We start from the raw sequence: 13068 nt of genomic DNA, 5'->3' as shown, positions 1-13068 counted from the left end.
GCCTCAATGCCCAGGATCAATAACGGTTGGGTTTTACCAACGAACGAGTTTTTCCTGCGACGTCACCCCATTGATCCACCTCAATATTTAATTTTTTTGTTTTATTTTTTGTTTAGTTTCGGTACAATAACACACGTAACCGAAACCAACCGAATTCGTGTCGACTTACCGTCTCAACGCTTGAGACCTACAACGCTTGGTTTTTACCACCACCCAGCGCAACGCGTTAGGTAAAACACTAGTTGAATAATAAATAATATTCATATTGTTTTCGTTTTACACATTTGATCCCATATTCTATATCGGATGAACCCAAAAAACCGTCAAAACCGAACAGTTTTTAAACCAGACAACTTGTTTCAGTAGTATTAGTTTACACCCTACAAAGTTAAGTGATAGTGAAGATAGAAGTGGGGCATGAAGAGCTATTATTTATTATTTATTTAATGTTAGGAGGCAGGTCGAAGCTTGAAGCTACCAAGAATGGAATCATTAATGCTTTTTGTACACTTCATCTAACATAATTGCTTCAACAATAATAATATTAAATCATACAAGAACAAATAAATGCAAAAATAATATAAAAGGAAATGCAGCTCATAATAATAAATAGAATAATGCACTCTTTTTTTCTGTTTTTGTTTTACTACATCATCATTGTACTAACAAACACACCATGATTTGTAAGTAAAAAAAAACATATCTCATGAAAAACTTATGTCATGTTTTCAGTCAAAACAAACCAAAAAAATAAAAATACACTAACTTAACCATTTATACGACGACGACACGAATATATCAATAACAAGATCAAACACAGACATGTAATACAAAAATTTACCTCATAATTCACGAAATGCCACCGTTTCCATAGTATCTACACGGTCACGTTCACTTTGCTTTTGCGGAAAAGAATCGGCTGAACCAACGAGCGTTCTTTTCGGGTGTTGGGTTAGATGATGAAGACGACGATCCTGATTTAGTGGGTCGGTGTTTGAACTGATCGGTGATTTTAAAAGATTGTTTGCTTCGGAATCTGAAGGGCTGAAATGGTGATTGTCTAATTGTATAGGGGACTCGTTTCCCATCGGTAAATTCATAGATGTTAATTCTTCATCTTCTTGTACTTGCTCTTCGACACAAGTTTGACTTTTTTGACTTAACGGTGACCCGATGAATTCGGGTTGAGGTCGCATTCCGTTTAACTGTTTTCCGAGAAGAAAGATTGTTTCTTGACACTCTGCTAGCTTCTCTGCTAACTCTCTCTCCTGAAATATTATTTATTCTAATTATATTGTTTATTATCTACCATAACTAAATAAAATATAAATATTTAATTTTTACATTATCTTGCTCACCTGGTTACTTTTGGCATCCTCAGCAACAACACTGGTTTCAATCCTGCACAAATATCCAAAACACAAATTAGATGCCAATTTTCGTTTCCGTATGATAAAATAATAAATATTAATTACGGTTAATAAATATTAATTACGGTTTTCGGTCCCGATGTTTGCTCAGTTTAACCATTTTGAGTGCGAATTCTCGTTTTTTCTCCGTTTCAGATTTTTAACCTTTTTCGTCCTTTTCACTAACTCTGTTAGATTTTTCTGTTAAGGGGCATTTCGGTCATTTTACATACGAATGAAAATTTATGTAAATTAAAAGAAATATGTACCTTTGTAATTGATCTTGAAGATCCTTGCACTTTGCTTCAGTTTCCTCATGACTCTTCTTCTCGTCTTCAAGCTCGTTCTCTAACGTTACAATATTTGACTCGAGAAGGTTGACCCGAGACTGCAAGTCACCCGCACGGTTCTCAAGTGAATTATACGACTCCGCCATACACTTAAGCTGCGTTTCAGACAAACTATTAAGCTTTTGAGCAACGGTCAACTGAGATTTGACTTCAGATAACTCGAGTTCGGTTTCGGTCAACTTTGACTTAACAGTCTCCAAATCCTCGTTACATCTAGAAAGTTCCATAACCGTATTTTCCTTCTCCAACTTCATCTGCTCAAACTCCTCCAACGAGCATTTAACCAACGACACGTTTAACTCAGATGTCGGGACCGAGTTTCCATCGTGAGGTATGTCGGGATCGGAAGTCGTATCTGAAAATTGACCGTTTGAATAGTCAACCTTGTTTTCAGGTAATGCAACTTTGTCTATGCAATCGGGACTACCGCCTTCAGTGTCATTGATTTCATACCCTGCAAAACTTAACCGAAGCTCGCCCGCTTTAACAAGAATACCAGACACGCAATTTATAAAATCATTCAGATTTATTTTATTCCCTTCGGTTTCCTTAAACTCCTCGAGTTTCTGGAACATCCCGTTCTCTTCTAGAGTATTCCCTACAACAGATTTTGCTTCTTTCATAATAATCAACACAAAATCGTAAATTCTCGAAATCACCACCTGCAATTCTTCATCTTTTTCTTTTTCTTCTTTTTCTTTTTCTCCAACGTTAACAGAGCGGCTTATTTCTTCATAAAGTTTTTCCCGATCTGAATCCTTAGGTAATGAATTAAGTAAATCAGATATTTTGGATTTGAGATTCTCAAGCGGGTCTGACTCGTTTGACTCAGTGTTTGACTCGGCAGCTGACTCAGTGGCGACAGGTGGATTACTTGATGAACAAGCTAACTTCTCCATCTCCAAGAAATCATCCATGAGCTCCAAACGGTTTGCGCTTTCGGATCTTTGAGGGCTCTCGATGTTTTTATCTTTCGTATTATGCGAAAGTTCGGATATTAACCCGGTAGCCCACGATCCCGCAACGCTGACATCATCATCGTTACCTTCTTCTGAAACTGACGCCACACTCGGACTGGTTTTCAAAGGGTTTGATTGCAGTTGACTTTCCAAACTCTGAAGTTTACTAACGGTTTTCGCGCACACGTTTCTAGAAGCTTGAAGCTCGGTTGTACGTTTAGCCAACGCTTCTTTCAACATATTAGTTTCTTCTTCCATTGCTAATAAACGCTCGGTCAGTGACTCGTTTTCCTTTTGATACTTGTGTATACTGTCGAGTGAAAAGTCGGGAATTGAAGAAAAGTGCGGACTGTGCGGACTCGAGATCGAGGTCGGGGTCGGGGGTTTGCCCGGTGAACGTTTGACCCGTGTATCACCATACTCTCGGCCTAAATTGTCAACCTCCAGTTTCATTTGGGCCAGTGCTGCAGGCCCGGGTAACTTCTTTCTCACGAGCCCACGTAACCTTTGACACTCAGCTTCCAATTTAGCTATTTTCTTCACTCCTTCCAGATGCTGCTTGTTTGCGACGTCAGCAGACCGCACACTCATGTTTTTTTCTTCGTTTCGAATCTCTAACTCTTTAGCAACAATATGTATCTCATATTTTAAAGAATTAATTTCCCGCTCACATGACTCAATGTTGCTTTTTAAAAACTCGATCTCTGCTTCCGCTTGCGATTTCTCTTCGTTTATTTTAATCAGCATGTTGGAACGCTCATGTAAGGATCGTGAAACCGCAGCGTTTTCAGCAGCCGATCGCATGAGTTCTTGATTTAAGTTCGAAACTTTTGTGTCGAATTCATGCTTCATTTTTTCAAATTGTTTTGTTTTTGCGAGAACAATATCGTGCACGGTTTGTTCGTGTTCTTCTTTTAAGTTTCTTATTTGTCGCATGCATTCCTTTAGCGCACCGTCTAGATGTGTGGCTCGGTCTTCAGCGGTTAGTTTCAACAGAGTAACAGATTCTAGATGGCTCTTTAACGTTGCAGCTTCCCCCTCCGCCTTTTCCCAACCTATTAAATTATAATTTTAAAACTTTATAAATTTTATCATGTAAGTGAACCGAATGGACACGAATGGAGCCTGTCCATTCGTTCCTTTAACTTTAACCAAGCACACGATCAAGAGCGAACAGTTAAAAGTTTTATACAAATGGTGTTTTCTTGTTCATGTTCATTCTTTAAAAAAAATAAGTGTGTTCATGTTCGTTTATGTTCACTTGTTAATAGTATAAACATGCATAAATGAACGAATACAATTGAACATAGATGAGCATATATAAACAAACATAATTAGGTTTTATAATTTCACTTTTTTAACAAGTTTGGGGTTTAAAGCTAACTTCTTTTAGAAACTTCATTATATTTGTGTAAAATGACAGTTTTACCCTTTTTTAAACAAATACACCATTATGTAAAATTCCCCTTTTAGAGGGGCATTTTGGTCATTTTATCCAAATTTTATAGAAAAATTAAAGGAGGTTAGTCTTAGACCCAAACTTGTTAAAAATCAAAACCGCAAACCTCAAAATCGCAACTTTTAAAACTTAGTAAAGCATAAAATCTTTTAGAAATGTATAAATTTGACTGTAATCAGGATTTAAAGCAAAGTAAGCAACCATGATTAACATTTAACTAACCTGAGACGGCTTCTTCAGCAACTTTAGAGTGTTGTTTGACCAGATTCTCCTGTGTAACAATCTCCGACTGTGCTTCCGAAAGTTGTTCATTCAAATCTTTAACTTCATCTTCTAAATTCTTAATCTGATCTTCATACACTAACTGTTGATCTTCATATCGTTTCACTTGTTCATCATACGACTGCACTTGATCTTCAAACGACTTCACTTGATCTTCGTATGATTTCACTTTATCTTCATATGAATTCACGTGTTCTTCGTATGATTTCACTTGATCCTCCAATCCCGTTAGATGTGAATACTGATCCACCGATATTTGAACATAATTCGGCTTTTTGTAACTATCCTGTTTCACCTGAAATATAATTTGTCACAACAAAAAAGAATAAAAAAATATATAAACTTTTTCACATATAATTAAGTGCAAAAGAGTAAAACTAACCACACTAACAGACTCGGTTCCGGCAACCGCCTTGTCAGCACCCGACTTATCCGACGATTTCTTCTTCCAGGGCCAACTCCTGCGATCCATGGTCTAATAAACTTCTGTACATAAAAAAAATAAATTAAAAAAATTATTGTTCTTAATAATTCAACTAACAAATTGCTTTAATATTAAGACTCAAATTATAATAGTTATAGACTTGCATAGGCATTTATTGGTGTTTTAATAAAAGCATTCACTTTCTTAAATTAGAGAGAGTGACTTTAACAAAAGACATCTATGTTATTTACTTTCATTTATTACCTAGATGCAACAACTCAAGTAAAACCAAAAGATGATCATAAACATAAAACAAACAATCAAATCCATGTAAAAACAATCTACACATTTGACAATATACCAATTTGGAATTATCTCAGTTACTGTATATAGATTTACTTTTACTCCTTTCAGTAAAATAAATTAACAGTATAAGAGTAAACACATCCTATAAATCAAATTATCCTATTCAAATGATAAAATAGATTCTGAATACACATTGTTGTCATGTGTCACTGACAAACTGCAGTAAATAAACAAAGTACTTATGAAATTGAATTCCAATATAATAATATTTTATTTATTAAACAACAAAGATTATGAAGAACAAACCAGGAAGATGATAGCTGAGTCTTGACTGAAAATTAGGGGCTTTCAGAAACCTAAATACTAGCTAATTCATAATTAATATAAAGAGGATACAGATTATGACTCAACATCAACAACCCTAGAAAACAATGGCTCCAAATTGACATATTAAAAAAAAAAAAAAAAAAAAAGACTAAGATGAAAGGTGTCAATCAGAAGATGAGGTATACACTAAACTTGAAGGAAACCTAATCCTAACAAAGCATGCTTCACTAAATCTGGAGATAAGTATCTTCACAGATAATATATGCATATAAACTAAAAATTTTTAAAAATAAAAAATAATAAAAATTTTAAAAAAATAAAAAATATATTAAATAAATAAACTAAAACATTAACACCGACATCAATTAGGAATAAATCAAACCAAATCATATAAATTAATTAAAAATTAAAACACTACAATGAACACATCCAGTTCATATTAATTAATTTCCATCCGATTTCAAGAATTAATCCAAAACAGATGATCTAATTACCTGACAATGCAATTGAAGATCAGTAAAGTTGAATCGCCGACAAGGGTAATCAGTAATCTGGTTTTAAATCAAATCAGCTAATTATCAAAACTAAACTTACAAACAAACTAATAAACTAATAAATTAAGTAGCTTTATAAATCTGATAAATTAACCAGCTTTAGATCATAAACACCAAAACAATCTCGAAAAAGGTGTAAATTCAAAAACCCATTAATGACTTGATACCCAATTAAAGATCGAAACTCTCGAGGGCAATAATATTAATCAATTACCCATTTACCTGCACCAATGCAGTTAGTTGTTAAATAATTTTGGGGGTTTAGTTGTTTTAGCAATTTGGGATCTGGGGTTGAAGGGATTTGCAATTGGGATTGGTGGTAGGTGGCCGGAAGTGGCGGTGGTGGTGGCCGGAAGTGGTGGTGGTGGACTGGTGGTTGAGTGGTGGTGCAAAAGCTTTCAGGGGGTTTGAGAATTGAAATGGAGTTGAGTTTGAGTAGTGATTTATTTAAAATATATTAATATCATTCACCATGTATTTGCAGTTTATGGAAGTTTCACTTTCACCCCTGCTTTTACTTTTGGTATGTAAATAGAAGTTTTAGTTTGGACCTTCTATTATAAGTTTTGTGCATTTTTAGTTTACTAAAATTAATAATGTCGGGTTTTGTTCGTTAATCTTAAAGTTGTTAAAAATACCTAACTGATTCAATTTCAAACGGTCGGTCTAGTGGACAAGTAGGGGTGTGTAAAAATCTGAGTATGAAGGTCTGAAATTAGGGGTGTGTAAAAATCTGAGTATGAAAGTCTGAAATTGAACAAGAATTATTCAAAATTTCAAACTGGAAATATTCGATAATTGGTGTCTTCGATAACTGGTATTTGAATTTCATATTTGGATACTGATTTCAGAAAAGTTTGGATATACGAATTACCCGAAATATGTTTTTAAAGTTATTAAATAAAATATCGAGATAATTTTCAAATATTAAGGATAATTTTCGAATATTTTTAATAATTCAGAAAAATTTCAGATATTTCGTATATCTGAAATAATTTTTTTTAACTCTTAAAATTTTTTTCAGAATTACTAAATGTTACGTATTTTTTATCCGAAATTTCAGATACGGATACATGTATTGAAATTCACAATCCGAAATTTTCAGATGTCCGTTACTCTGATTATCATATTTTAAAATATTTCTAGACTTCTAGTTGTCAAGGTTTGATAATTTGACTTTAAATGTGTCATGTAATAATCCTAAATGTCATACTGTTTTTTTCTAACAAAATATCTGTAAATTTTGTTGTCAAGAAACTTTCAATTTATTTTCATGATATAAAAAACTTTGGATTTTGACGTTCGTGGCCTAGTATATATTAAAATTTGGACTTTTAAGGTCGATCTCACTCTAAATTTGGAGTCTCTTGTATAGTGTGGTCACCACCCCTTTTCATATCATATTTTATATGAAACTTTTATGGTTTTAATAATTATTAGATCAAACCGACAACGTTAACAAACATCAAAAATTAGATGTTATAAAAGAATTAGTTTTGTGGTATGTTGTTGCATACTAGGTTCAAGTATTTAAGGTCATTCGTTAGAGCTAAAAAGAAGAAAAAAACGCTAGATGTAGCAAAGATGATGATATTTTGATGGATGTGTAGGCACGCAAGGATGGATCGAATGATAAATGAAGTTATCTCAGAAAAGATATGGGAAAGGAGATTGAGATTGCTTGATATGTGGAAAGGAGGCATTGTAACAGCCCCTACGAAAATCGTGGAAGCCCTCATTGTGGAGGGAAGGAGAAGCAAAAGCAGACCCAAACTGACTTTGATGAGGAAATCAAACCGGATTTGCTAGACTTACACATTTCTAAAAAATGATTGAGGATAAGAGTTATTGAAGACGACGTATAAAAGCTATGGACCTTTTGAGGATGGGATAGATATGACTTAGATGAATCTAGGTACCTTTGCTTTTCATATACGTCATGTTGCCTTAGCATCAATCTTTCATTAGTGTTTGTTTGTGGATACGGTCCTCTTTTTATGAGTATTTATAGGCACTTGGATAGGGATTAATGCTTTGTTTTGCGTATATATTTGCTCTTTTTTATGTAGCTACTATAGCTTACTAAACACTGCCTTTTAGATGTACTTTACAACTTAGATTATCAATACTCATGTATGGAATCCTGTCATAGTTCCCTTGGCTACTTGTATTTGATAATTGTTATTTCTATATTTGTTAGGCTAGTCTATAGTTATAAGATATTCTATACTATAAATGTAAAATATAAAGAAAAAAAAAGTCTTGTTAGAAGGAGTCTCTCTATCCCTTATTATAAAAATAAGGGTTGTCACCAGTGGCCCAAAGAAACAATTTTTAGACTACATGTTGAAAAATTGACAATTGATGGAAACATATCATAGTGATTTGAGTTAAGTGTCATTTTAGTACTTGTGGTTTGTTTAATTCGCAATTTTAATATCATATTTGAATTTATGCAAATGGCTACCACAGTTTTCTAAAACTTGCAATTTTAATACGTTTTTTAACTCCGTCTATTTTGTCCTTTAAGTGAGGGGTAATTTGATAACATCATTATTTTCTTTATTTTTTTCTTTTCTGTTGAACGCTTAAACCTTCTAAATCCTTAAGCCCCCAAATCAAAACATCAATCAAACACTAAATCCCCAAACCATTTCTTCTTCATCAATCATTGATTCATTAGAAGTCCAAAACATGTTCCAACTAGTCTCCTGATTACCAACAATTGACTTTGATTCCACAAACCCAGATCCAATACATGTCGGCGACGTCGCCTCCTCCGCCGCCGCTTTTCAGTTTTTCGGTGGAACTCCGACGGTACGTTAGGATTCCACAACCCTAAATCCAATAATCACCGATAATCGATTTTTTGTTAAAACCCATCAGCATGTTACGATTCCGACAATATTCGCACCTACGTAGGTGCACTACTTAATTTTGATCCAAATCTCGCCGGAGAAGAGAATGCCGATGAGTTCGAGTGTTTGGATGAGGTGTACAGCCAGCTGAAGAGCGATGGTCACAACATGACTAAATCAGATGACAACATTCCGACGAAGTCGCCGGTGAAGATGAAGAAGTTCGCTAGCTTTACCCATCTCGAGGAGGAAATCGTGGAGGCTTGCCGGCAGGCGACCATTAAAGAAAGAAGGTCGACAATTAAGTTTGGTACAGATGATGTGGATAAAGGGTTTTTATCAATGGATTGATTGAGGAGAAAGGGTTTGGGGATTTAGAGTTTGAATTGATGTTATGATTTGGGAATTTAGGGCCTTACAAAATATAAACGTTCAAAAAAAAGAAAAAATAATGAAGTTACCAAATTACCCTTAACTTAACAGGCAAAATAGACGACGTTAAAAGAAAATACTAAAATTGCAAATTTTAGAAAACTGAGATAGCCATTTGCAATAAATTCAAAAACGGTACTAAAGTTGCGTAATTGAACAAACCACAGATACTAAAATGGCACTTAAATCTAGTGTTTTTAACAATGCATAATCTATTCTACAAGAATGTCGGTAACTCGGGTAACTCCATCCTTTTGACAAGAAGTCCATTTGATGACCATGTCAAACTGATCATGCAAAAACCTAATTTTACCTATAGACAGAGTAAGTCGGGTATCGAATCTAGGGGTGTTCACGGTCCAGTTTTGATGGTTTTTGGGCAAACCGTAAGCCAAACCGTTAATACGGTTTTTGCTAATCAAAAACCGAAGCCAAACCGTTGAAAATAAAAACTGAACCGAACCGTTACTAACGGTTTGGCTCCGGCTGGTTTCATGGTTTAAGCATTAATATGCTATTGTCAAAACTTAAACTCTAATTCACAAGTTCATATTTCAAACTGTCCAAAAATAAAATAATCAAAATGCAAGTTCCCCATAATTAATCATATTGTTCAGAATTTAAGCCTAGAACATGACGGGATACTGGAGTTTTAGTAAAGTTAGGCTAAATTACACGCTAGCATCTTATAGTGGGCTAAGACAAGAAGCCCAATTTTTAAAACATATGATATATTATAAATAATTATATAAATCTAATATCAAAAAATAAAATTTATATATAAATAAATCCTACAGTCCAGTCCGGTTTTTCAGCAAGCCAAACCGTTCATTACGGTTTCAAAATTTTGAAGCCGACCGACCGAAGGTAAAAAAAAAACCGACCGCAAAGCCAAACCGATGACGGGCTTGGGCTGTTTCGCTGTTTTAAACCGATCGCTGAACACCCCTAATTGAATCTAGAGGAGCATGTGGTCAGTATCATACATTTGTTTGTTTATTTAATTATTTACAAAACAATAATAAATAGACAATTATGAAGTTTTGTCTTGAGTGCTGATCACACTAGCAGGTTTGTATAGAAGCAACAAACACTTAAACATTTTTAACAAGTAACAAGAACAGAATCACACCAGGGTTCAAGCATGTAATCAATCAGTAATCTCATGCATGTATTAATTATCAACTGACAAAGTTGGTTAAACCGAACAAACCCTAATCTTAGGCATCAACAATCGCTTACGCACGACACTTGTTATCAGATAGTCCTTACCAGCGTGACTCAACTAAGGGCACTTGTATGCTTTATTAACTAAGATAATCAGTAAACCCTATGAAATAAGTATCACAACAATTGGCAGACTAATCGTTCTAGTTCGAATTGAAATAAACCTAAACTAACTAAAACAATACCAAACATCAAATATCATAGATCATTAGTCAAATAATTACATGTAAATCAGTTCAAAACATGAGAAAAACTAAAAATATTACAATACTCTACACACAGGGAATGACTTGAAGGAGATTAGCCGCTCATGAACTTCGATTAATCTACAGCTATTGATTCAGGATGATGAACTACGAACCCCGAGGTTTTTGGATGTGATCCGATGCTCTCGGAATCACCCCCTGTCGTCCCAAGATGGCTGGAAGTGAAGATATCTTATTAGGGTTCGTAAAATAAAACAGATAGGTCAAAACCCGTTCTTTTCACGTCTTTATGTCCATATACGTGATAAGCATACACCCATTATGTCTCGATACTCGACCAAAGATAACCTTATTTGATATTCGCCTCTCATCGGGAAACCCAAAATTCATATACATGGGTTCCATAACTCATTTTCTAGCCCAGGAGATGCTCGTTTTACTTCTTGACGCTTTGCTGTCCACCCATCTTGTTTATTTTTAACATCAGCATATAGTTACTCATCCAAACTCTTCCCGAATCCTTCTAATACTTCCCAAGACTCCAAATCATGGTACGGTCTTTCGGGGATATCATTATATGCTCGCACAAGTCTCTAATTTAACATTTTTAATTATCAATGACCTTAAATATAAAAGCACGTATGAAGTACCAAAGTTCTAACAATAAACCTAATAAAACTACATAATTAATACACTAATACATGAACATAATACCCGACCATCACTAATCCATGCATGTTTACATGAAAATCAATCTAATATACATGCAAAAAGTTAGCAATTCTGAGTGAGTTCTAGTTTTAAATGGAATAAGTATATTGTATTAAATATCCAGTAAATTTATTCATTTGTGTTAATCAATTAATCAAGGTAATCGGTCTAAATATGTCTACAATTGAACCAAACACTAAGTATGGTGCAACTAAAGAACATAATCATAAATTCCTATACTTGGTTTACATGTCCCTAGTGTTAGACTATGTTTATATATCCTAAAGTCATGAATAGGTATTTTTTAAGTGCCTACACCAAGTTTACATATCCGTGATGTGTTATTAAGTTTAGATATCATTAACGTTATGATTAGGACTTTCATAAAGTTGTTCTTCATTAGGTTTGCATACCCCTAATGTTGGTTCTTGTTATGTTGGCATGGTCCGCTCTTGCTTATAGCCAGATGCACATAACACAGCATTTTTATTATATTCTAAGGCATTCGTCATGGTTTATTTATCATAGATATATGCAGATTAATCATGCATTTATAACTAGATTTCAATCTTAACATGAGTGCGCATAACATAAAGCATAACTAAAAAGCGTGTGTATTAGTAGAATATAATTATAAAATATACTAATGTTCGCTCATAAAACAAACCTGACTATATTGTTTTCTCCTTGACAAGCTAAAGAGTCTAAAAGTGGTTTAATTTATTAATAACATAATCTACGGGTTACATGAGTGAACAACCGAGTCCTAGAAACCGAAACAAGGAATCACACATGAACCATATTCGAACCGCAACCTACACAAGCATACACAGTTAATATCGAGCATTGTCACAAGGATTCATATTAGGTGCTAGACGAGATCAAGGGTTGAACTAACTTGATTGTGTCATCTAACAAATTTGGGTCATCTACTTCAAATCAACTCGTGGTTATCGCTGATAATTCAATCAAGAACGCAGAAACTGATATATTAATAAGTGTTTGCATATTAGGGTTTATCAAATCATTAAGTTGAAATATATGTCAGTTTAATTCCATTGTGTGGAATGTGGATTGAACGTGAAACATATGAAACTCCTTGGACAAAGTCAATGATGAATGGTTTTAATATCACTTTCAAGTTTTGGCACATAAGCCCCTCCAAGACTCAAGAGATGTACAACCGGTCACCAAATTTTGCTAGGATTAGGAGTATCATAGTTTACATGGCTACACACTTACGATAGGGTTCATCCTCGAATCATGTGCATAGGAATAAGGGTAGGGCTTCATTGATCATTTCATCCTCAGATTCCAAAGTAGATTAAGAACATTTCATGTGCTCCCATTGCACCTTCACTTGTTTAATCACTTCCTTCCGCAATCATTTCTACTTTCGATCAAGAACAATAACGCCTTCCTCAACGTAATTCAATTTATCGTCAACCTCATTATCATTAAGAGGCACATGAGCCACTTCATTTGTTAGTCATTTCTTAAGATAAGATACCCGGAATGTACGGTGGATGCCACTAAGTTCATCAGACAACTCCAATCTATAAGC

General features: G+C 34.4%; 1 protein-coding gene across 1 annotated transcript; it reads right to left on the bottom strand.

Annotated features, from left to right (window-relative positions):
* Positions 1-592: 592 nt before the first annotated feature.
* Positions 593-6032, bottom strand: LOC143560717 (filament-like plant protein 6). The gene is made up of 6 exons (XM_077048959.1): positions 6011-6032; positions 4842-4945; positions 4400-4754; positions 1679-3773; positions 1359-1401; positions 593-1268 (listed from the first exon to the last, which is right to left on the bottom strand). Exons 2-6 carry the CDS (start codon positions 4929-4931, stop codon positions 843-845), a joined length of 3009 nt encoding a protein of 1002 aa, XP_076905074.1. The 5' UTR covers positions 4932-4945; positions 6011-6032; the 3' UTR covers positions 593-842.
* Positions 6033-13068: the final 7036 nt, after the last annotated feature.

Source organism: Bidens hawaiensis, unplaced genomic scaffold, assembly GCF_021521415.1.
Source record: "Bidens hawaiensis isolate Kalapana, Puna unplaced genomic scaffold, B.hawaiensis_p1.1 tig00020431_1, whole genome shotgun sequence".
NCBI lineage: Eukaryota > Viridiplantae > Streptophyta > Magnoliopsida > Asterales > Asteraceae > Bidens > Bidens hawaiensis.
Note: the sequence above shows the minus strand (reverse complement) of the source record. Positions and strands in the feature narration are given on the sequence as shown.